A 21,854-nucleotide genomic window follows, 5' to 3' on the forward strand; every position below is an offset into this window, starting at 1 on the left:
AGGACACAGGATGTACTCTCTGTTCTACCCCAGCGGAATTTTTTTTCAAATTGTGGTGTTGATATGAACTGAATATTAGAGAGCCAACATACTGCACTGCTATAAATAAGATGACTGTTAGTGAGGGTTTGAAGTAAAGTTGTAATGCTCACATGGCACATGCAATKCTGGTTGACCTATCGGATAACTACTGGACGCTGTTAAGACCGCATTATGATATGCCGTTAATGTCCTGTGAGAAAACAGTCATCAAATATTATGATGGCCTTTATGTCAGGTTTATGATAGCATTAGCTAGGCATTATGGCATTTAATTCAAGGACAGGGTTTCTGTCAACCCCAAACCAAAACATTACATCTAACTCATACAACTCAGATTGGKAGGTGTAATTCATTGTTTGCGCTTGAAGAGCAAAGTCAACACGTACTTTAAAATAACCTTGTAACGAATGCTAGATGATGCGCATTAAGGTGTCACATGGCATTCAGTGTTGTGAATCATCAGTGTTGGGTAAGGGGTGAACATTGCGTCCCAGGGTAGTATGTGACACTGGAAACGCTTAATGTGATCTTGACAAAATAAATATTTTTCATTCGGCACGATGGCATATGGAGCAAAAATAAACTATTTCCGTGACATATATAACAGTCTAGTTACCCTAAATCTAATTCCAGCAGTCCTAAAAAATCACAACTTAACTGTAAAACATTTTTTTTTTTTTGTATTGAATTTGAAAATACTGTGCACATTTTTTTCCCCTGGCAAACAAATGAAACGAAACAACAATGCCCTCTGTATTCACATCACAACTTTCCCTACAGCTCCCGACGTTACCCCAACATGTTCATATCCTCTCCTATGCAAAGTTAATATGACTGAATGCGTCAGACAATAGCACAATCAGAGTTACTCGTTGTGAATGGTCAAAGCACAAGACATTGACACTAGTATTTCGCCATACCTCGGAATCACAACTGCACACCTTGATGGGACTAGTCCATACCTGTGTGTGTGTGTGTCCTGTCTGTCTTGTCTTTCAAACAAACTGGATCCTTGACTGGAAGGCAAGGAGGCTCAGGGATCGACCTAGGTAGTTTCGATCCAACCTGAACTTCACACTCCCAGCCACTGAAGCCAATCTGTTGGGGGGTGTCTCTGTGTCTGTTGTCAATGGAATGTAGCTTACATCAATAGGCTAAATTTAGCAGGACAAACACTCAAAACCACTCACAAAGCAATGGGGACGGGGAGGCTATCAGAGAGAGAGAGAGAGAGATTGGGGCACCCGACCTGTGCCACCGGGCCCACACCGAGGGAGGGCTCTCCCCTCATGAGCAGTTGTGTTTCCTGAAGCCTAGGAATGTCTAGGGAAGACATGACTCTGAAAGTGGTGTTGGAGGGCCGGTTGGAGGCCCTCTTTCCTCTGGTGTAAAAAAAATATATACAGTACCAGGCAAAAGGGGTTTTCTTTATTTTTTCTATTTTATACAGTGTAGAATAATAGTGAAGACATCAAAACTATGAAATAACACATGTGAAATCATGTAGTAACCATAAAAGTGTTAAACAAATCAAAATATATTATAMATTTTAGATTTTTTGAAGTAGCCATCCTTTGCCTTGATGATAGCTTTGCACACTCTTGGCATTCTCTCAACCAGCTTCATGAGGAATGCTTTTCAAACAGTCTTGAAGGAGTTCCCACATATGCTGAGCACTTGTTGGCTGCTTTTCCTTCACTCTGCGGTCCAACACATCCCAAACCATCTCAATTGGGTTGAGGTCGGGTGATTGTGGAGGCCAGGTCATCTGATGCAGCACTCCATCACTCTCCTTCTTGGTCAAATAGCCCTTACACAGCCTGGAGGTGTGTTTGGTCATTGTCCTCTTGAAAAACAAATTATTGTCACAACCAGATGGGATAGTGTATCTCCGCGGAATGCTGTGGTAGCCATGCTGGTTAAGTTTATTCTAAATAAATCACTGACAGTGTCACCAGCAAAACACCCCCACACCAAGCACCCCCACACCATGCTTCACGGTGGGAACTATACATGCAGAGATCATCTGTTCACCGACTCTGCGTCTCACAAAGACACGGCGGTTGGAACCAAAAATCTCAAATTTGGACTCATCAGAGCAAAGGACAGATTTCCATCGGTCTAATGTCCACTGCTTGTGTTTCTTATCCCAAGCAAGTCTCTTCTTCTTATTGGCGTCTTTTAGTAGTGTTTTTTTTCAGCAATTTGACTATGAAGGCCTGATTCACGCTGTTTTCTCTGAACAGTTGATGTTGAGATGTGTCTGTTACTTGAACACTGTGAAGCATTTATTTGGGCTGCAATCTGAGGCTGGTAACTCTAATGAACGTATCCTCTGCAGCAGAGGTCTTCCCTTCCTGTGGCAGTCCTCTTGAGAGCCAGTTTCATTATAGCGCTTGGTGGTTTTCGCAACTGAAATTTTCCGGATTGACTGATGTCATGGTAATTTCCTGTATTACTCAATAAAGAGAGAGAGAGAGCCAACCACACACAAGTCAGAGTTATATTATAAAGAACATTTTTAATATATATACAAGCTTCACCAAAGCCCTTTTTTGACTCTCAGATCAATTCAGTGTCTATAAATGAATTCTCTGAGAGTGCTTACAAAACAATTCTTAGTTTCATTTATAGCCAAGATACACCCCTCTCAACTTACAAAGAATCCTTTACCCGAAAGAGGAGTATCCTATCGCTAGACAGCATCAGCTATAAATCATCGTTCAGTTTGATCTCCCAAGACAAGGTTTAAATCTCATGCTTGATACTTCACTGTCTACCAAAACATTACCTCATCCAATGGCATATATCAATTGTCATTTCTAGATACTCCCAAACCTGGACAAACTCAAAATCAGACAGTGAGCCTCTTAGGTCAAATACTAGGTCAATATAAGGGCAACCTCAGAGGGGAAATACAATGGTTCCAAACACTGCCAAACTCCTTCCCCCTATGAGAAAAGTAGGGAGTGACTGGCGTACAGACATTGTATGAGATAACTAACTGGTGCCCCAATTAATAACTCCATCCCTTCACATGGTTTAGGAATAGTTACAGACACACTCCCATAAGAACACAATGTTCCACTCTGTCCTCCTCCCCTTCTGATATTCTACCTAGCACCACATGGTTTAACAGATACATTGACTTATGAAGACAAGCCCGACCTCTCCCCTCTCTGGCCCCATTCTAATGACAAGTATCTCACAAGCATATGATGAAAATAACATCTTATCTATGTTGCCTAGCTAAATCTGATTCAGCCACGACACTGACTTTCATGTTTTAAAGTAATGATGGACTGWCTTTTGTCTTTGCTTATTTGAGCTGTCCTTGCCATAARATGGACTTAGTCTTTTAACAAATAGGGCTATCTTCTGTATACCACCCCTACCTTGTCACAACACAACTGATTGGCTCAAACACATTAAGAAGGAAAGAAATTCAACAAATTAACTATTAACGAGGTACACCTGTTAATTGAGAGAATGCCAAGAGAGTGCAAAGCTGTCATCAAGGCAAAGAGTGGCTACTTTGAAGAATCTCAAATATAAATATATTTTGATTTGTTTAACACTTTTTTGGTTACTACATGATTCCATATGTGTTATTTAATGGTGCTTATGTCTTGAATGAATAGGTGAGTCCAAACTTTTGACTGGTACTATATATTATTATGTTTTTTTAACCTTTGTTGCATGCTATTTTGGCATTAATAAGTGTCACATATGAGTTTGCAAAACAATTAAAAAAGTTAATAAAGCCGTATACAAACATGATCTCTTTTTTGCTTTCTTAAGTAAGGCAGCTCCGAAATACAGGTGTTTCTGTAAATATAACTGCGAGTGTTACAAAGCAATCATTAGCCTGCTATTCAGTGAAATGGGTGTGAGGTCCAAGTCTGGGTTTAAGGGTATCTTTTCCAATCTTACAAGGATAAACATTCAACACCATGTGCCAGAAAAGGCTGAATACATTGACCATGCTGTCAATCCAGCATGACTTCTGCCGCATTCAAGACAATTGGAAACTCAGACTTGGAAAATACGTTTTGAACGGTCATCCAATTCGGAATTCCAAGTTGGGAATTCGGGCCTCTTTCTAGAGCTCCGACCTGAAGATCACTGACATCATTATTCAACCTGTTTTTTTCCCYAGTTCCCAGTTGTCTTGAAAGCAACATAAATCCAGAGAATGCCAAAATTTGCCCAGAAGAACCGCTGCGCCACATCCCTGTTCAAGAGAGCACCCCAAAAATGACTTGTATGCTGCTGCATAAATTATGTAATATGCCAGGGAGATACTATGTATACTGTAGCTAAGAAAGTAATACTAAGTGTATGTTGTGTAGTAAGCTGTTAGTATCCCATGTGCCTCACCCTAATAATTTAGTCCCTTTCCCCTCATAACTTAGCCTACTGTTKTGACTTGATGGTGCACATGTAGCCTATAGCCTGTTTTAGAGAAATGTAATCATTGAATATTGTAAGAGTTTTCATTGTCTGCTTATATAACCCCTTTATTTATCCTACGGTTCTGACTTGGTGTACAGGGAGAATACTGTAAGAACTGCCAATGTTCTGAATTCTGTCGCTGTACATTTCAAAAGTGCTGAACAAATAGTTATATTGACTACATCCATCCTAGCTCACTCATGAATGACTTCATCAAATTTACGGATTGACTCTTATGCGCTCATCATCCCCTTATGCCAGAGGCGGTTCTAGCTTATATGGTTCCCTGGGCSACCCCCCCCCCCCCCCAAAAAGCGCCATTCTACAGTAACTGTAATTTTTATTCAGATATTCGGGGCAACAGAAATAAATAATCATAACATTTAAAACTATATAAATATAAAAATATATACAAAAATAAGACTCATAAATATCAAAAAGAAGTAACAAAGACAAATAGAAACAAATACATTACCCATCCCCCAACGCTGTCAACCAAGAGTCAAGACTAAACCAATTCATCTTGGGGATGTGCACACTGGTTTTATATTATTCTTAATMATTTCTCACAAACCAGAAAAAAATGCAACAGTATTATGAAAGAATTGTGGTTTATTTGGTAGCATTTCGTAGTGTGGCTGATTTGACTAATTGCATTAGTACTGTACATAGTTACTACTATACAAAGATAGATTCCCCTGCTCCCCCTACCTCGGGCTTCCAGTGGGGAGACCTGAGGTCAACCTATCCCCCGCCCCCCTCCCCATCTCGTACTTCTGAGTGGGAGACCTTCCCAGGCAGTTGCCTGCCTAGCTCACAAACTAGAATCAGGGCCCACTCCGACAAGGTTAATTGACCAACAGTCCCACACGGTGACATGATATCATTGACGTGACGTGCAAATGAGCGATAGAAAACTGATCGCACAAACGTCACCATCCCAAATTCTTTTGTGTGGGCACCCCGGGCGGCTGCCCATGTCGCCTATACCTAAATCCGCCAATGCCTTATGCCATAGTTTTTACATCTCAATTGTCAGTAGAAACCACATTTGTTTAAGCATGTCAGCCATATCAGCTATGTTTTAAAAAAAGGCAGTAAATGAGGCTGAATGAACTGTTTCGCTGCCAGACAAGGCTCCGATGATAGCCAGGTGTAGCGGTTGTAACAATTCACTCCAAGGTGTTGAAAAGAAAGCTCTGCTGTTGGGACAGCTCTATGTAGGTCCTAAAGGTTTGTGTGTGTAATGCGGTGCGTACTGGCGGCAGAGAAGTCAGTACCCCCCCCTTGACGCGCGGCTCCAGCAGCGTGTCAACCCCGGCCTCGGGGACGACCCGGAGGGCGAGGCGCAGGGCGATCCGGACGAAGACGATGGAACTCCTGCAGCATTGAAGGGTCCAACACGTCCTCGACCGGAACCCAGCACCTCTCCTCCGTACCGTACCCCTCCCACTCCATGAGATACTGAAGGCCCCTCGCCCGACACCTCGAATCCAGTATGGAGCGAACGGAGTACGCCGGGGCCCCCCGATGTCCAGAAGGGGCGGAGGAACCTCCCGCACCTCAGACTCCTGGAGCGGGCCAGCCACCACCGGCTTGAGGAGAAACACATGGAACGAGGGGTTAATACGGTAATTGGGGGGAAGCTGTAACCTATAACAAACATCGTTCACTCTCCTCAGGACTTTAAATGGCCCCACAAACCGCGGACCCAGCTTCCGGCAGGGCAGGCAGAGGGGCAGGTTTCGGGTCGAGAGCCAGACCCAGCACCGAGGTCTCACTGCGGTGGCGATCTGCGTTCTCCTTTTGGCGCATCACGGCCTGCTGAAGGTGAACACGGACAGCCTCCCATGTCTCCTCCGCGCGCCTGAACCAGTCGTCCCCCTGCAGGCACCTGATGCCAAGGCGCCAGAACCGGCTAGTAACCTAGTATGCACTGGAAGGGAGCGAGGTTAGTGGAGGAGTGGCGAAGCGAGTTCTGTGCCATCTCGGCCCAGGGCACGAACGCCGCCCACTCTCCCGGCCTGTCCTGGCAATAGTACCGCAGAAACCTGCCCACATCCTGGTTCACTCTCTACACCTGCCCATTACTCTCGGGGTGAAACCCTGAAGTAAGGCTGATCGAGACCCCCAGACATTCCATGAACGACTTCCAGACCCTAGACGTGAATTGGGGACCCCGATCAGACACTATATCCTCAGGCACCCCATAGTGCCGGAAGATGTGTGTAAACAAGGCCTCCGCAGTCTGTAGAGCCGTAGGGAGACCGGGCAGAGGGAGGAGACGACAGGACTTAGAGAAACGATCCACAACGACCAGGATCGCGGTGTTACCCTGTGATGGTGGAAGATCCGTCAGAAAATCCACCGACAGGTGCGACCAAGGCCGCTGTGGAACGGGTAAGGGGTGTAGCTTACCTCTGGGCAGGTGCCTAGGAGCCTTACACTAAGCGCACACTGAGCAGGAGGAAACATAAACCTTCACGTCCTTAGCCAAGGTAGCCCACCAGTAACTCCCGCTCAAACAGCGCACTGTCTGACCGATCCCAGGATGACCAGAGGAGGGTGACGTGTGGGCCCAATAGATCAACTGGTCACGAACAGCAGACGGGACGTACAAACACCCAGCGAGACACTGGACGGGAGCGGGCTCTGCACGTAACGCCTGCTCTATGTCCGTGTCCAGCTCTGTTACGAGAATTATGTTCTCAATGTTCATAAACCCAATTAAATGAACTACTCAGTCTGAAACCCAGGATTTGTAAGAAACTGGTTGAAATGAATCAGACGGAGGCCCAGCTACGATAGTCAGAAAGTTTAATTACGAGAGCGCTGGTTAGTTGTACAAACCATTCATTTTATACTAGCTCCTTACGCACATACTCTTGCACACAAACAGAACTCATACGCACATACATTTGCACACAAACAGTAGGTATCTTACGCACACACTGTCCCACTACCCAGCCGACAGAGATTAGGGACCATGAGAATCACTCGGTGTCCTTTCCCCAATTTCATCATTATCTTTCAAAATTTAAATTACTTTAACAAGCTCCCACACTACCGGCGCCACCAGGCAGGAGGCGGGGAGTATGGGAGTGGGATCCATGGGCCGCTCCTCTGTGTCATACAGCCGGGACAATGCGTCAGCCTTCGCGTTCTGGGAGCCTGGTCTGTAGGAAAGGGTAAACACAAAACGGGTGAAAAACATGGCCCACCTTGCCTGGCAAGGGTTTAGTCTCCTCGCTGCCCGGATGTACTCCAGATTGCAGTGGTCAGTCCAGATGAGAAAAGGGTGTCTAGCCCCCTCAAGCCAATGTCTCCACGCCTTCAAGGCCTTGACGACAGCCAACAGGTCCCGGTCCCCCACGTCATAGTTTCGCTCCGCCGGGCTGAGCTTCTTCGAGAAGAAGGCACAGGGGTGGAGCTTCGGAGGCGTACCCGAGCGCTGAGAGAGCACAGCTCCTATCCGTTGTGTGTAGTGGCTTTGCTGGCATGCATCTAAAGAAAATTGTGGAATGTCCCCCACCAAGATTTACATGCTAAAATCGCCACTGTAGAGATATAATTTATTTTTAACATTGTATTGTAACAACCAAGCAAACAACTTAGCAGGAGTAATGTTATAGAAATAACTGTATGTTTATGGGGCTTCTAAGATAAGTGCTGTCAAGATACTAAATCATTTATCTTCACAGTGCTGCCAAGAAACAAACTTACTGCTTGAATTTTCAAACTACTTCTGAAGTGACTGGTTCTTCTCATGTTATTCAATCCCGATCCTAAAACTTGTTGTCAGCTATCGGGGGGATTTGTGTCAATACATTTTAATATTAAAACATTCAGTGTAAAAAGGAAACTACAAAAGTACACTGAACAAAAATATAAATGCAACATGTAAAGTGCTGGTTCCATGTATCATGAGCTGAAATAAAAGAACACAGAAATGTTCCGTACGTACAAAAATCATATTGATCTCAAATTTTGTGCACTAATTTGTTTACATCGCTGTTAGTGAGCATTTTATCCTTTGTCAAAATAATCCATCCATTTTATTGTCCCCAGCACCTTGTGCTGGGGACAATAAAAGGCCACTCTAAACTGTGCAATTTTGTCACACAACACAATGCCACAGATGTCTCAAGTTTTGGGGGAGCGTGCAATTGGCATGCTGACTGCAGGAATGTCGACCAGAGCTGTTGCCAGAGAATTATATGTTCATTTCTCTACCATAAGCCGCCTCCAACGTTGGTCTTTCTTTCTGTAATAAAGCCCTTTTGTGGTGAAAAACTCATTCTGATTGGCTCCCTCCCAGGCCTAGTCACGTGAAATCCATAGATTAGGGCCTAATTTATTTATTTAAATAGACAAATTTCCTTATATGAACTGTGACTGAAAAATCTTTGAAATTGATGCATGTTGCATTTATATTTTTTATCACTATAGATTTAAATGATTGGGGTGTCATATGGCTCTCTTCACACCTAAAAAATTTATGATAGTGAGACTCAGTTTTTAGTTTTTTCTCATATTTATAACTTTGTAACTTTTCGACATCATTTACACTGTCTAAAGTCGTTTTCACATACAATTTTATTTTAGTATGAATCATCTACCACTGTTCATCTCCCACCAGTCGTCTCCCAATAGCTCAGTCTCTGCTGTGATTATGTAACCATCTCTTTGCTTACTAGTCCCTGGATGGACCTGTGGAGATGCTTTGTGACAGATGTCGAAGCAATAACCTGACATGTTAGCAAAACAAACACTTTAGCTGCAGTGGAGTGTAACTTTATAAAAGTACTCTCTTTACTAACGCTCCACATTCCACTCCATTTCTATACATGTATCTAATATAATATTATATGTGTGATTGGTATTCAGCAATTGTTTGTTTCTCATACCAAACATTTGAAATGGATTTTTTTTTAAATGTCCAAAGTGTAAGAAACATTTCACAAATCCTGCATTTCTTACATACGTGTTAATTAAATAAGACGTCAGAGGCACGGTGTACTCGACAATGTGAACGTTTTATTGGAAGAGTGCAATATGGATCTTCAGTGCTGCAACAAATGAACAACACAATCAAGTGATGAAAGTTACAATATCTTCAACACATTCACGGTCCATATGAAAGTGTGACACATTTCATAGGGCTTTCACAGAAGTGCCAAACCAATCACGGAAACGTCAACCTCTATTCAATGACGTAGTCTTGAATATAGTGTGTGCCTATGTTTTGCAAACTGACTGAGTTATATGAGTGAAAACACTGTTCATTTTCTATATTTCAGCAATAAAATCAGACWTTTGATTTATTATTTGAAGAAAATGTCCTTAACTTTCATAGTAACAGAAGGGATTGTCTGAACGTGAACATGAATATTGATTGTTTTCATCAGCATGTGCACTTGGTACTTGCTATCTAACCTGCTACACGTGCTATTGTGCATATTACACAAACCATCAAGGAACCCTAGCAATACATTTGAAATCCGATTTACTGTATTTCTATTTTAGATGTTACCGCTTACATCACATACTGTTACAGTACTCAATCAATTTTTCAATTTAGTTTTCATACTATGTGGAAAATAAATATACAAATATAGTTTCAACACATCTAACTTTCCTTTCCCTGCCATCTGCCATTTTCTCACTCATCACCTTGCACACCTCTTACTTTTAGAGGTAAATCAATGTAAAACACATGCAAATAAATAATAGGKCTATCATGTATCCATTTATACAAATTCATAAAACTTGTTTTGAATTTGAACTTGTCTGGTACAGAACATCCAATTGCATACATTAGAACATACTATAAATGTGTGTGAATGCACTTCACTGATCAGAATTATAGTAGAGAATGAGATAATAATTATTTGCCCTGGGACAGTACTTTTTTTTCCAGAAATGAAAACCTTTAAAGCTAGGATCCATAGTGGTGAAACTGCCACGTCCGTTTGCAATATTACAACAACAAAATAGCTAAAAACCACTACAGTAACACTGTTTTTGCGTTCATGACACTATACCCCTCTTTAAAAAAAGAAACACTATATTGATTCAATTGTTAATTATATAATGCTGGCCCTATTGTTTACATCTGTACATCCAATTACATTTTCTACGTTTGTTCTTACAAGTGCGGTGTTTTTTTGTTTTTGTTTTCTAGCTGAGGAGCGAGATGTGCGAGATTACCTTCTCATAGTTGTGCGTGGCAAGGTAGCGTAGAYGGACTGACACGGGTGGCCTGGGCCTCGACCCATATGTCCAACGGTAGSACTCACCCATGACCACAGAGGCTGGGCCTGTCTGAAGGGAGGCCCGTAAACAGGGGCAGAGGTCAAGCTCATAGACCTAGTATGCATGGCTGGGGGTGGAGCATGATAGTAACCACCACTGACACTGGGGGCGTCCAATGACACCTTGCACTTCCGTTCGTCCGGAGGTTCCGGAAGAGATCGTCGGTTGGCGGCGGAGTTGARGTTAGTGGAGATGGACTGAGGGAAGTTCTGGAATCGGAAGGCATCGTCCACCAGACCCAGGGGGCTCCGGGAGGCAGCCTCCCAAGGGCTGTGGGGCTTGAGGGTGACTTTTTCCTGCCAGGAGGTCTGCCTCCCGAGAGATGGATGGAACACAGGGGTGMTCACAGGGGACACAGATGACTGTGAGGGCATGTAGGACATGGAGCACATCCGTCTGGGTAGGGACAGAGAGTAGCTTCTGCCAAGACCCTGMAAGAAAAGGACATTGTACTTGATTGATGTGAATCTGCTAATATAAAGCATACTGTACACACTGGGGCTCAGGGTCGAAATATAAAATACCAAAAGTAATGTAATGCACATGTATTCATGAGGCACTAAATAAATGTGTTCATGACACTGTACCCCTCTGTTTCCAACCAACAGTAGTTCGAAACAACTTGCTTTGGCCTGGATTACTTGAGCAGAAAGGAGAGAAGATTCCTCATCCTGTGCAGTAAGGTGATTCATTTTGCGGTCCAATAAAACACCACACACACACACACACAACACCACACACAACACACACACACACACACACACACACCACACCACACACACACACACACAGTGTTCGAAGGAATTGCCTCCCGTGAAAGAGCAGGATATCCACTTTCAATCTCTTCATATGGACACAGGCCAATTCTACTCAACTGGGTGTTCATCACCATCCATTACCTTTCCCCATGATTATTGCAAAAAAAAATTCACAACATAGAAGTCATATCACTCTCTCATACAGTAGCATTGTGGCCTGGAGATGAATGCCTATAAATAATCACAGTAGTGAACGGGCCCTCAAACCTGATGATGCATTATCACTGCACATTTMGTTCAGTGTTCATGTTCCAAACATTGCTGGGTGACGTAATGGGGTTGTTTCTCCTTAAAATACACGAGTCCCCATGACTAATTAAGACCAATGGCTGGGAAGAGAGTTTTGTTTTCAGCACTTACCTTTGGCAGGGGTTGATCCTATCGGGTCTCTGCTTAGCAGAGCTAACTTTTCGAAAGGGATAGCATGTTTTAAAGATGGGGAGTCTGAGCTATATTTGGAAACGGGTGAGCCCTTTGCTCATAGCAGGTCTCCATGCAAACTTTGGGTTTCAGCAAATACCTGTTTAGTGGACGTAACACATTGCCTTAACAAGTCATTGAAAACATAAACCTACAAAAGTGTCTTAAACAGGTGGAAAGGACTCAAATATAGTTTAATTTGCTGTAAAGTAGAAAATGTGAACTGACCTGCATTATACACAATGAGGAAATCATTGTTTTATCATGACTGTTTTTAACCAGATATTGCTTAAGGTACCATGAATTGGCAACATTAGCAAATAGATAAGCAACATTAAAATAMAAGAGGTATTACAAATGAATAAAGAGAACAATATGAGTGTGTGTGMTACAATAATTAAAGCGTGATGCATTCATAAAGGAAAACGTTGCAAGAGTCCATGCAGTAGTGCTGAAATATGAAAACATACACAGGGAAAGGGAGATATTTAATAGCAAGATTGTGCCGAGTACGAGACGTGCAATATACAATGGAACACATAKAAGAGGAAAGATAGACGTAACAAAGGACAGAAAAGGTCTGATTGGAAATTWAAAAAGGATTATTTGTAACATATATATCAATTAACCTGAACATAAAACATGTTTGATTAAGTGTTAAAATGAACATGTTGATAAAAACCACTAAGTGACTGGCCATAATTGACAATAAAATACAAAATTCCACATTGTCAACAACACAAAGATGTAGTGSGGGCTTTAAAAACACAATTAGGAAAAGCTTTGAGCTGTATCACAKTATTAAATATAGTTTGGAATGAGCCTGAAGGAATTGTAAGAGGTCTGCATCCAAATATAGGGCCTATTATTATTATTATATCTCTTCTAATCATAGTCATCATAAAAGTATGAACAAACCCCCCTGTTTTTATGTTAGGCACTATCATTGCTATCATTTTGCATACATTGCAAACATAATTTTGACTAGCATCCAACCTACCCACACTGTTTAACATTTCCTATGGGTATAGGTCTGAACATTACTGTTGCAATAATGGTAATGTTGCATGTGGTTATGACACCACTGGTGAATACAGGCTACCCTAAACATAAATTAATTTACACKAAAAAAAAGGCGAGGCAAGGCACCATAGACAAACTAGAAATGTTTCCTCTTTTCAGCTGCACACACAACTGATCACACTTTCCTGAGAATACTCAACACGACGTATCCCTAGTGGAACCAAAACTTCAGCCAAGGAGGGGACTTTTTTGTTGAATTCTTCCTCTTATGCCTAATGCGTATATAACTTTCCCCGGCCAGCATCTGTATCTTCACTAATGATCTAGCMCTGCAGACAACAATATAGCAGCTACCTTGACTTGCTAAACTGTGTATCAATAGCTAGCAAAATMAGCTAACTAGCTTCAATACCAAATACCACCAATACCAACACAACATTGGTATTAGCAGTAGCTAACATTAGCTTAATTCACAGCTTCATTAACAACACCTACAATAGTTTCTCATTCTGAAACACTCATGTACAGCTAGTCTCTAATTTCATTGTTTTACAAGCTATGAAGCTAACAAATAGCATTATGAAGTTGAAGTGGGGCGTTAACTCAAGCAAAAGAGGTAGATCGAGGCAGGGTGGCAGAGTGGCCAATTAATGATAACAACCATACGCAGTGATACCTACTGAAATATTCTATCTGTATAAAATCACTGGTATAACACAGGTTGTTGGTCTGGAAAATGACTTCCATAAGACAAAGACAGAGGCATTTGTTTTCTCATGTTAATTTACTATAAATCTAAATGTTCTGCAATTTGTAAAAAAAAAAAATGTGTAAAGCTAGAGAGAGGAACATAATGAAAATGCATTCAATGGTTTCCCTTGTTGACCTGCCATGCATAATGTATATTCTTTAAATATTGAATTCGTTGTTTAGTTTTATTGTTCTAAGTTGTCATGTAAAATGTTTTGTGATAGGTTTGCATACTACTGTATGTATAGTAGAAAGTAAGAAGATATAGGGTGACATTTTGACACCGCAACAATGCAGAGATATTACCAAAAATAATTATATTATTTGAAATACTTGGCAGGACAKATCAAATTTAATTTAAACCATTTTAAATATATGGTGCTTTAGAAATGGTAAGAAATAGTGTATAATCTCTGCATCTTCTGCAACATCAAAATGGGGCAGTGGGTTGGGACTAATGTTGCAGAACGACATGCCTCCACTGCTTGGTTGTTACCGCTTGCTTTTTGGCAGAAAATTTTGGCCGAGGAGCCATTTGAATGGTACCTCTAGAGAGGATATCAGCATCAAAGGGTATAGAAGACATAGATTCTGAGTTGACACTGAGAGATAGCTGATGGGGAGTGCTTGTGGGTATAGGGCAGTGGGTGCTTGGAGCTTGGAGAGCTTTTTTGGGGATATCATGCAGAGCAGGTGAAGCATTATGCTTCCAGTCCAGTTGCTTGCTAAATTGGAGTGGTTCACTTGACTGTGTAGATTGACAGCCGAAAGGGTATAGGACACTCACCAATCTAGTAGACTTAGCAGGAGCTATGGGCTTGCTTTGTTGGTTTGCTGGGGGAAGATCATGGGCAGGGTAAAGAGAAATGGCAAAGGCAGGTCTAGGGCTGACAACAGGGGCAGGTTTAGGGCTCAATGGTGGGTTTGAATCAGGGGTTGGGATGGGGGCCATTTTGAGGCTAGGGCTAAGGCCTTCAGCCTCAGTGCCTATGTTATATCTAAAGAGTGATGAGTCCAGCTGGTAAGGCTGATGTTTCAAGACATCTAMGGCATCCATATGCTTGTGGGGTGGTGGTTTTGTTTTTGCCTTGGTCTTTGGCTTGATTTCTGGACTTTTTGAAGGGGGCTGCTTAGCTCCTGCAGGGGGGTAGAAAGGAGCATGACGGGAATTGTATGACAAAGGAGGTGGGGCTCGGATGTTGGATGAGTATCTCCAAGCACCTGGAAGGGAGGCGGTGGGGGAAGGAGACTTTGCTTTGTTGGCCTGAACTGTTTCGGCATCCACCACATATTTCTCCATACGGGTCTTCCTCTTGGCAAAGAGTTCGGCACCTCTTCCCCTCAGAGTTGGACCATTTATGGCTGGACTAACATGGCCCTCAGAGATATGACCCATTGGAGATGTAGATGGTGCCTTGGCTGCGTGGCTGTAAGAGATCCCTTGTTGGGGTGGGCAAGATGCCACCGAAGGATTTGGGGACTTATTCTTTGAGACTGTGGGTTGGCGAGGTGCCGTGTGAGTTGGGTTCGGGGCCTGAATACTCACTGGGGACCGCGGTGGCTGTGGACTCCAGCTATTCATGGTTGGATGAAGTTGAGAGGGTGATGTTGAGTTGGCTGGTGCCCTGGTGTTCATAGGTGGCTGTGGTCGTGACTGAGTTTGGGGTGGTTCCCGGGGGTTCGCCGTTTGCTGACGCGAAAGCCAGTCTTGTTGTTTGAAGTATTGCTGAGGAGGAGACCCCACTGGACTTGGGAAAGATGCCGGGATTGGACTCCTTGCCAGGTGAAGTAGCACATTCGAGGGACTCTCCTTCAACCATGGTGGACAGACTGGGTTGATGCTAGGCTTTGGGGCAACAGGTGGGGGATTCTTGTGCTTGACTGTTCGGGGTTGCATAAAGTTGCATGCCTCAGCACCAAGACTAAAGTAGTCTTCCTCTTCTCCTGACTCAATGTATGATCTTCTTTCCCCTCTGTTTTGAATATAGGCTTTGGATGGTTGATCAGAGGATGCTCTATTAGCACCTCTTCTTTTTGAGTCTGGTAGGATGCCAGTCTTGATTGCTGGTACAGATATGCGTTCATCGCGCGACGCTATGAACTCCCCAGTTGGGGACCAGACCTGTGGAACTGTGTGTATAGGGACTGATACCTTGAATTTGAGTTCATGATGCTTCACTGGACTAGTGACACCACTAAGAGGAGAAAATGTGACAGGCACTCTGTTTTGGGATCCCAAGAAGGGCTTCGCTGTTCTGTTGGGCACAAGAGGCTTTGGTACGGCACTAGATAGGTGGTTGGGCATTCTGTTCATCATGTGAGCACATTGTTGCACCTCCTGTTGGTTTTCTTTGCACAGCAGTTGTTGATTGCCATGCGCATGATTGGATTGCATGTAAGTTTCATCCATTTTGTAAGACTTGTGCAGTTCTGTGTCTTCAAGCTCTACAATACCTTCGCCTGGTAAGCTTTTGCACCTCATTTCCTCGTGCTCTAAGGCAATCTCATCCATCCTCTGGCGGCGCTGCACAAACATTGCCATGCCCTTGCCTCTTGTCTCTGGCAGTCGCTCCATCTCTTCCAGGTGCTGAAATATGTTGGCTATTCCAAGGTTCTCCTAGTTTAAATTGACGTCTCGTACTTGTACATTCATTGAGTAGTCTTCTTCAAGTTCTGAATAATCATTAGTGGTCAAAGTAAACCTGACCGTTTTGCCGTCTTCACTTTCTACGTCTCCGTCGCTTTTGTCGTCAAACTGGTGCTGACCTGTCCCGTAGCTGACAAGTGTATACTTCTTAACCCTTTGCCGCCGCTTCTTGAACATCAACACCCCTCTGTTTCTGGGATTTGGTGCATCGGTCAACAGCAAAGCAATGCTTTTACATTTAGACTTGGCTTCCTTCACCTGCCTGTCTTGCTTTGTCTGGGCCCTGGAAGGGAGATATGAGGAGAGAGGACAGAGATAAAAACAGAGAGATTTGATCAATGCAGTGTAATTACATAAATTATAATTTTTTTGCTACCTCAGAATGATGCATATGTAATGTGAGGAGGTATRACATAAAGGACATTACAAGAGCACTGTCTACCCATTTCAAATAATCTGTGTCCTGAGAATGTCATCAACCGATTACTTTTAGGGTGTCGCTTTCTCAATTTCCAGTTACAGTGCATTCGGAATGTATTCAGATCCCTTCACTTTTTTCCACATTTTGTTACGTTACAGCCTTATTCACACAACACCCCATAACGACAATCTCCCTTGATTGTTCAGTTTGGCTGTGTGGCCAGCTCTAGGAAGAGTCTTTGTGGTTCCAAACTTCTTCCATTTAAGAATGATGGAGGTCACTGTTTTRTTGGGGACCTTCAATGCTGCAGATATTTTTTGGTACCCTTCCCCCGATCTGTTCCTCGTCACAATCCTGTCTCGGAGCTCTACGGACAATTCTTTCGACKTCATGTCTTGGTTTTTGCTCTGACATGCACTGTCAACTTTGGGACCTTATATAGACAGGTGCYTGCCTTTCCAAATCATGTCCAATCAATTGAATTTACCACTGTTAGACTCAAATCAAGTTGTAGAAACATCTCAAGGATGACCAATGGAAACAGCAAAGGGTCTGAATACTTATGTAAATAAGGTATTTCTGTTTTTTATTTTTAATACATTTGCAAAAATGTCTAAAAACCTGTCTTCGCTTTGTCATTATGGGGGATTGTGTGTAGATTGATGAGGAAAAACATTAATTTAATAAATGTTATAGTAAGGCTGTAATGTAACAAAGTGAAGGGGTCTGAATACTTTCCGAATACATTGTACATGYGGTTAGCTGCAGAATATAATGGATATTGAATAGAAATATCTATTCAATGTCAAATGGTTGATCATTTGACATTGTTCAACTTAGTTGCTTCTGACTTGTTGATCTCAGCACCTATGGTAAATCTAGCCTTTTTTGTCTTGAATTGAATTAGTATGGTTCACATATCATCCTTTGTCCTTCTGCAAAACAGTTAGTGTTTATGAATATCATGCTAATATCATGACAGCCTACATGATTCATGAGGAAAGGAATTTATCATGTACAGTACCTTAYTTTACTACATCATAAATAGAAGGCTTGGAGACAGACAACTTTGGAAGTCCCTTTCCAAACAACGAGCTCCATCATTTCATTATGTATTACAAATCATTCAAACATTATTGGCCAATATTTTAGAATAACCTTTTTCTTCATAATATTTAGACTTAACTCTAAAATAAAGGAATAAATAGAGAGCCAGAGATTTTAAGTTTAATTCCAGACCTATTTATTATCTTGTCACGATGGCTCCTGACAAATGGCTCGTATTGTATTATAGCAAACACTTCAATTTACTTGAAGCTTCCACCCTAAGGTCTACAGAACACTGTCATCTATTGACATGATGGATGTCATGTAAACTGACTACACAGTTTAAGAAAAACCCATTATYGCTACCTAGCTATTACCTGTGGCTTATATAAAGACCCTGTGCAGTCTAATAATACTTTTAAATAGTTATATTATAAGTAGAAAACTAATACAAATAATAGAAATATGATACTTTTTAAGTTCAATTTTAGTCAGTTGACGTTTTGAATTTATTTTATTTTATACGAAGAGCTATAAAGTTTTTATAGTGCCCACTATAGGATGTTCTACGGTGTCCGTCAAATTAACTATTTTTGCCGACAAATATATCCAATTTACATATTAGGATTTGCAACATTAGACAACAGACACAACCTGTTAATATTACAACTTTCAWCTTTACATTAAAATAATACGTTACTTACTATACTCGTTCCTACATTGTCACTAAATTAATACTTTAAATGTTAAAAGGGATGTTCAGTACTATACTATACAGTAACTAAAAATCTATGGAAGTAATGGGAGCATGCATGCAGTGCCTGTTAAAATGTTCACGGCCAAATCAACTTTAATCAACTTAGTTAGTTGGTTTAAAGTTACTTAAAGGTGATCCAGTTTATTTAACATGCACCATCACTCCCATTGTTTTCAGCTAGCGGTGGCTAAAGTTAGCTGAAGTTTAAAGAAAACCTAACCATGCATTAATGTTTTTTCCTGGGCTATAGACTACTTTCAGGAGGAGGTACCATCTAACATTACATTTTAKAATACTTAACTTCTCCTTTAACTCTTCAAATAAGTTACGGTTAAATGTCTTGAAGCACCAATTTATGTTCGGTCAATCTGATTTATCCATGTTTTTCTGTTATTGTCCATCTGCCAGTGTAGACTGAATGAACTCAAATTATTTATTGCATTTGATATAGTTGAGACTTTACTTGGAGGATTACACTAAAAAAGAATAACAATGTATAAACACWTAATGACACTTTYWGTTAATTTAAAATAACATGTATCAAAACATCTGACRCCATTTAAAAAGTCAAATATAATAATAAATATAGAGTTTGCATGGTCTTTGCGACAAACGGTTTGCTTTGTGCATATAACATACATTGACAGCAAATCCAATGAGGGTAAARATTCACCAAAGTCGGACAGCTACTTTTAATGTGCTTTAATTTCAGTATCGCCTGGACCTGCAGACTCTGCAACTGTGTACTTTTATTTTTAGGTCCACATTGCAAGATGCAATAAAAGCACCAGTCTCATTTTAGAGCTAACTTAGGGGGGTCTCTGAGGCAAGAAAAGTGAGGAGCTAACTTTCCATTACACAGTCAAGGCTAATGGTTTGAAAAGGGATCGGGTGTCAAGCCAGGATGACACATGGTGGTGTCCGTCAAATTAACTTCTGCCAGTCTCATCAGAGGCATGGATGGTCGTATTTTATTATGATCCACTCAGACTATTAAATGCACAGGAGAGTCCGCCTGTATGCCCACTTCCAATCAGCACACATCCCGGCAGTCATGCCCTTTAGTCCAAATTCAAACATTGCATCATTATCTATTTAGCTTTATAAACGTCACTGTACTTTGTAGCAGCAATAACYGTAGTTCCTTTACAATACAAATAACATGATTTAAGTGACAACAAGKCAATTATATTTTGACATGCCTTTTCATTTCAAATTATTGTATTAAAATAACATTTCTAACATTGTTTTAATTCATTATAAGCCGAATGCAACACAGATAAAATTACCACAGTTTTGAGTTGCACAGATTTACATTGGTACTCGATCTACAGTAAATGAATGAGGGGGTGGAGGGAGAAGGAGGGTGGCTACTTACGTGCYCGCCTCACCCTGTGTCTGCTGGGACTGGGGAGATCTCTCTCAGACGCGGAGTCCCACTCCTCTGCCTGCTCAGCACCCTGCGCTGAAATTCCAAAGGATAGATAAGCAGGAGGTGTTTCGCTGTGCCCTCCTTCCTCCGGAGACTCAACACTCCCATTCCCCCTGGCCCCYGTCCCAGAGCCCAGCCTCCTGCCGCCCCCCCTGGGTTGCCCATGGGTAACAGTTAGGGTCATCTCACTCTGGCCAACGGAGYAAGAGGAGGTGGACCGTTGCCTTGATATTTGACACAAGTTGGGGTTCGGGGCGGGGGCTTGTGGGGTCTTTGGGGGAGTCGGTGAAGGGGTGCTTGAGTAGGATTCGGCATCGGAGACCCCGGATTCCCCAGGGTAGACGCTACATGGCCCCTGTGATAAAGTGTCTATCTCTTTGCTTCTGCTGGGGCGCAGTCCCCTGACCGGGCTACATTCTTCCGGGCTGTAGTCGGAGGGATGTTCCACCATGGCTGGGTGTGGGAGGGGGGACTCAGCCTGTCTAATGTGGGTGTMCTGGAGATCTATGGGGAGCTCTGTATCACTCTTCCTTTCTTCATAGTAGGATCCATCCCGGGACTCTGAGATGTAAAGGTCGTCAGAGGAGTGGCAGTATTCAGAGACTGACCAAGCGTACGTGACAACGATCTCCTGGTCCTCTGTTTCTGACTCCATGTCTTGTATGTGACAGACACAGATAGCGTCCTGGAAGTGACAAACGCAACATTTAGAACAAGACAGYAGACGAGAGAGCATGATAAATAAGAGGAAAGGGACCTTCCACTAAGAAATTGATCATGTACACATGATTAAGTATTCAGAATCAATGTCAACAAAATCACCTTGCAGCTGTAAACACAAAGCAGCAAAGCAATGTGATACAATTTGAACACGCACACAGACGCATGCACACACGCGCATGCATCCACATACATAAGCATGCATGCACGTACATACACACACGCACATAACACACACACACACACATCATCATCATTGTCAATTCTGATGAGAGAGCAGTGCCTGTATTTCTTCAACTATCTCAAGCAGTCAAGTTAATATTTGATGTTTCAATTCAAATTTGSCGATAATCAGGTAGCTAATGTTACCAAAATAACAACAACTACAGTTAGAACTTGTGCAGCCGGTTTAGCCACATATTTCACAAGGAATTGAGTTTGCAATCCAGCTACTGTGTGATCAATGCATTCCTTATCCCCAATAGGAAGTCGCAGTGGCTTGCGTCAYCAATTTCTTCTGCACTGCCACCACTCTAAATGGAATGGTATGCAATATCACACGGGAAACAGCYRTCACATCCAAGGCTGTTTTCCAAGCTATGATTTATACAAAGAGAGTTTTTCCCTCTCCTCTATACAAACATATCACTCGGCTCTGCGGATCTGGAGTGCTGGCATTTCCATTTAAGAACTCAACCCTAGATGTGTTTGATTAAACATTGCCAAAGAGAACTCTCAAAGTCAACTTGAAACAAAGCCACTGCTACTTAATTACAGTTAAGGGTAGCACTTTATCTGACGGTACTGTTGCTAAGGAAGCTCTTTCTTTTTTATGTTTTATTAAGGGAACTCTTTCTTTCATAGTGTGGCACAGTAAAATGGCACAGTAAACGTGTAATATGTAAGAAATGCATGTGCAAATAACGCTTCTAATTTTCCCATAACCRGAAAACACAAAACACTTCCCTAAACAGCTATACCACAAACTACCTCAAAACAACCCCTAC

The 21,854-nt window shown here is 42.1% G+C and overlaps 1 protein-coding gene across 1 annotated transcript; it reads right to left on the reverse strand.

The window, feature by feature from the left end:
* Positions 1–9,514: 9,514 nt before the first annotated feature.
* LOC112068691 (synaptopodin-2-like) lies at positions 9,515–20,311 on the reverse strand. The gene is given in 3 exon segments (XM_070438277.1): positions 9,515–11,243; positions 14,611–16,762; positions 20,073–20,311. Coding segments are annotated over 3 exon segments (2,931 nt in total). The 3' UTR covers positions 9,515–10,703.
* Positions 20,312–21,854: the final 1,543 nt, after the last annotated feature.

The sequence above is a fragment of the Salvelinus sp. IW2-2015 genome, unplaced genomic scaffold (assembly GCF_002910315.2).
Source record: "Salvelinus sp. IW2-2015 unplaced genomic scaffold, ASM291031v2 Un_scaffold649, whole genome shotgun sequence".
Classification (NCBI taxonomy): Eukaryota; Metazoa; Chordata; class Actinopteri; order Salmoniformes; family Salmonidae; genus Salvelinus; species Salvelinus sp. IW2-2015.